This window comes from Sinocyclocheilus anshuiensis, unplaced genomic scaffold (assembly GCF_001515605.1).
Source record: "Sinocyclocheilus anshuiensis isolate Anshui unplaced genomic scaffold, SAMN03320099.WGS_v1.1 scaffold1514, whole genome shotgun sequence".
Taxonomy (NCBI): Eukaryota; Metazoa; Chordata; class Actinopteri; order Cypriniformes; family Cyprinidae; genus Sinocyclocheilus; species Sinocyclocheilus anshuiensis.
This window is the reverse complement of record NW_015546148.1, coordinates 57,114-61,511: the sequence shown is the minus strand read 5'-3', so window position 1 is coordinate 61,511 and position 4,398 is coordinate 57,114. Positions and strand designations below refer to the sequence as shown.

At 35.1% G+C, this 4,398-nt stretch overlaps 1 protein-coding gene across 1 annotated transcript in view; it reads right to left on the bottom strand.

The window, feature by feature from the left end:
* Nucleotides 1-4,398, bottom strand: part of LOC107701240 (serine/threonine-protein kinase DCLK2-like) — a 21,884-nt gene that overhangs the window by 8,926 nt on the left and 8,560 nt on the right. Inside the window, exons 5-7 of the mRNA XM_016503203.1 lie at nucleotides 762-864; nucleotides 623-680; nucleotides 31-166 (exon numbers count right to left, since the gene is read on the bottom strand). Coding sequence (XP_016358689.1) covers nucleotides 31-166; nucleotides 623-680; nucleotides 762-864 — 297 coding nt within the window. The remainder of the gene's footprint in view (nucleotides 1-30; nucleotides 167-622; nucleotides 681-761; nucleotides 865-4,398) is intronic.

The window sequence follows — 4,398 nt, the reverse complement described above, 5'->3', positions numbered from 1 at the left end:
TGTGTTTGTGTGTGTGTGTGTGTGTGTGTGTGTGCGGCTGACTGACCTTCACCAGCTCCATCACCAAATACAGCTCAGTGGGCGTGTCCAGCTCCTCTATTAGCATAATGATGCTGGGGTGATGAACCCTGCGCAGTATCGCCACCTCATTGGCTATCAGGTGCTCCTGTCAACACCAGTCAACCAATCAGAATCTCTGCTGTGTTTCACTGTTGTGTAGTGAGTGAATGAATATGTGAAAATGTTTACTAGTTTACTAAAAAAAACACTTTTTGTTACTTGAAATAAAAACAAAATTTCATTTTCAGCTGTAAAGCAGCTCTACAGAAGACAGTAGAGTCATAATTCAGTTTGAAGTTTACTCATTTGAAGTTTAATGTGAACTTTAATGTAAACTGAAGGCTATTGGGTATTGCTTATTCAAAAAAGTGCATAATTTCCTGTTTTATCTGGAAATAATAACTGAATACATCTATACGCATTTCAGATAATCTCAAAGGATCCTTATTCAACAATATGAATGAAATGAAGAAAGAGGGAAAGGCTTCAGACAGCAGAAGAGCTGATGAGGTATTTTAATTAGTCACTTTACTGTTTAAGAGGAAAGTGTTTGAAGTGGTACCTTGCCGCTGCATTTGGCCTTGTCAATGATCTTCAGCGCATATTCCTGTCCTGTAGACCTGAGACCAGCACACATGACATTCACAGCGAATACATGCAACCTCTGCAGTTAGTTTGATAGATAATGTCTCTCTAGTTACCTCTCCACACACTCTCTGACTACAGCGAAGTTTCCATCGCCGATCACCTTCCCCACTTTATACTTCTCAGTGATGACAGATGACTGAACTTCATTACCGTTCACTGCAGAGAGAGAGAATGTCACAGAACATCAAAACAACAGCCAATCAGAATGCACCTGATGTTTAATATGCAGCTTTGTGGGATTTGTGACCAATAGAATTACACTGTGGGCGGAGCTACTGCAGGCTGAGCAATATAAAACACTTATTTAATTGTTATTCTTTTAGTTGACAAAAATCATGCTATTGGACTAATTTCATGATCTTTGCCGCCACTCAGTTCAGACAAAGAATATTTATTATATTTAATATCAGTTCAGAAATTTTTAAATATGTCTTAACTTAAATATGATAAAAATTACATTTGGTAAGTTTGATTAATTTCACTTCAAACTGTCCATTTAAGTGAATTGATTTGTTATAGGGAGATTATTTGTTTGCGCTCACTGAATCCTCGCATGGAATTTTTCATGAATTAAAATGTATTAGTACAAATATCTATAGGTAAAAATTGAGCATATTATTAAATATGCTATCTTAATATTATACATAATATAAAATATTTTATTAAATATAGTTTTACTCATTAATTTTGTGAAGACAGTGCAGAAAGCTTTAACTAGACATTTACTGTATTTTACTGCTTGCATTAAACGTTGTGAAAAGAAAAAACATTGAAAACTTTTTTGTTACTTAAAACCAAAATTAATATAGAAATTAATAAAAACAATATATAATGCATAAAAAACAAATCTACTAAAAATGACAAAATTGAGTAATAAAATGAAATTACTCAAACTTTAACTAAAATTAAAATTAAAACAGAAAATCTAAAAACGGACTCAAAATATTATATATAGTTATTTTATATTTATATAAAATATCTTTCCAATTTAATTACAAAAAATTCTCATTGTCCAAAGATTTAGTTTTCTACGCTAAATTCTGTTTTAAACCCATCTAGACCAACTGGCCCAGATCCTAGCTTGGAGTTATGTGAGAAGTTTTGTAACTTCTTCATTAACAAGATTGCTTCTATCAGGGTGCAGATTTCTTGTAATTTATCCCAGAATTTTCAATATGCAAATATTAGCTCCTCTGCATTTTCAAACTTTCAAGCTATTTCACTTTCTGAGTTGTTGAACATTGTTTTAAATATGAAACAAACTACCTGTTCTCGTGGTTTTGTTCCTACAAAGCTGCTTAAGGATGTTCTGCCCTCTGTTTTGCTTAGTTTATTTCCTATTATCAATGGCTCTTTACAAATAGGCATTGTTCCATCCTGCTTTAAACATGCTGTGGTCCAGCCTTTACTCAAGAAAAAATGAATCTTGATCCCACTGAATTAAATAATTAAAGGCCTATTTCAAAACTGCCATTTCTGCACAAAGTTTTGGAAAAGGTTATATTTAACCAGATTTCCCTCTACCTAAATTCTAATGATATTCTGGATCCTTTTCAGTCTGGCTTTAGAGCAAAACATAGTACTGAGTCAGCTCTTTTAAGAGTAGTAAATGATCTCTTGTTATCTGCAGAAGACACTGGTAACTGTACTATTCTCTTATTATTGGACCTGAGCGCAGCTTTCGATACAGTAGATCACCACATCCTGTTAAAAAGATTAAATCTTGAGGTTGGCATTTGTGGTACTGCATTAGACTGGTTTGCATCGTATCTGACAAATAGGAGCTTTTCGGTGGAAATTGGTGAATTTTCATCAAGCTCAGTTCCCATCACTTGTGGAGTACCCCAGGGCTCTATTTTGGGTCCAATTTTATTCTCCCTGTATTTGCTCCCTCTTCGTTTTATATTTGAGTCTCATAAAGTTTCATACCACATTTACGCAGATGACACTCAGCTTTATTTTCCTCTAAAATCAGGTTCTGATTCAGTGTCTTCCTTGCTGGCTTGTTTAGAAGACATCAAGAATTGGATGGAAAATAATTTCCTAGAGTTGAATCAAAAAAAGACTGAAGTTATATTATTTGGCCCTTCTCACCATTTACATAATTTAAGACCTACTCTGGGCCCTTTTGAAGAAAACATCCGTGAAGAGGTTAAAAATTTATTTTTTATCCTGAATTGAAATTTGACAAATTATTTTAAATATGAAATCAACTACTTGTTCTTGTGATGTTGTTCCTACAAAGCTGCTGAAGGATGTTCTGCCCTCTGTTTTGCCTAGCGTACTTTCTATTATTAATGGTTCTGTACAGACAGGCATTGTCCCTTCCTGCCTTAAACATGCTGTGGTCCAGCCTTTACTCAAGAAAAAATGAATCTTGATCCCACTGAATTAAATAATTATAGGCCTATTTCAAAACTGCCATTTCTGCACAAAGTTTTGGAAAAGGTTGTATTCAACCAGATTTCCCTCTACCTAAACTCTAATGATATTTTGGATCCTTTTCAGTCTGGCTATAGAGCAAAACATAGTACTGAGTCAGCTCTTTTAAGAGTAGTAAATTATCTCTTGTTATCTGCAGACACTGGTAACTGTACTATTCTCTTATTACTGGACCTGAGCGTGGCTTTCGATAAAGTAGATCACCGCATCCTGTTAAAAATATTAAATCTTGATTTTGGCATTTGTGGCACTGCATTAGACTGGTTTGCATCGTATCTCACAAATAGGAGCTTTTCGGTGGAAATTGGTGAATTTTCATCAAGCTCAGTTCCCATCAGTTGTGGGGTACCCCAGGGCTCTATTTTGGGTCCAATTTGATTCTCCCTGTATTTGCTCCCTCCTCGTTTTATATTTGAGTCTCATAAAGTTTCATACCACATTTACGCAGATGACACACAGCTTTATTTTCCTCTAAAATCAGGTCCTGATTCAGTGTCCTCCTTGTTGGCTTGTTTAGAGGAGATCAAGAGTTGGATGGAAATTAATTTCCTACAGTTGAATCAAAAAAAGACTGAAGTTATATTGTTTGGCCCTTCTCACCTTTTACATAATATAAGACCTACTCTGGGCCCTTTTGAAGAAAACATCCGTGAAGAGGTTAAAAATTTATTTTTTATCCTGAATTGAAATTTGACAAACAAATTAACTCTGTAGTCAGAGCCAGTTTTTTGCAGCTTAAGGGGCTTCGCAAGCTGAAACGTTTTCTCAGTTTTAATGATTCAGAGGTTGTTATTCATGCATTACTTTCAACCAGGCTGGATTACTGTAACGCTCTTTACGCTGGAATTAACCAGTCTTCACTATCACGTTTACAATTGGTACAGAATGCCGCTGCTTGCTTTTTGACAGGGACAAAAAGAAAGGAGCATATTACGCCTGTGTTAGCTTCACTTCACTGGTTACTTGTTAAATTCAGAGTTGATTTTAAGGTTTTAGTTTTTGTATTTAAAGCACTTCATGGTCTTGCCCCAATTTACATTTCAGATCTTCTCCATTTCTACTCTCCTGTGAGAACGCTTAGATCGTCTTCCCAGAAGTTATTGATTGTCCCAAAATCTTGTTTAAAATCTAAAGGGAACAGGGCTTTTTCAGTTCTAGGTGCTACGCTCTGGAACTCTTTGCCTTTATCCATCAGATCATCCCCTACGTTATCTTCTTTTAAATCATCTCTTAAAACATATCTTTTTT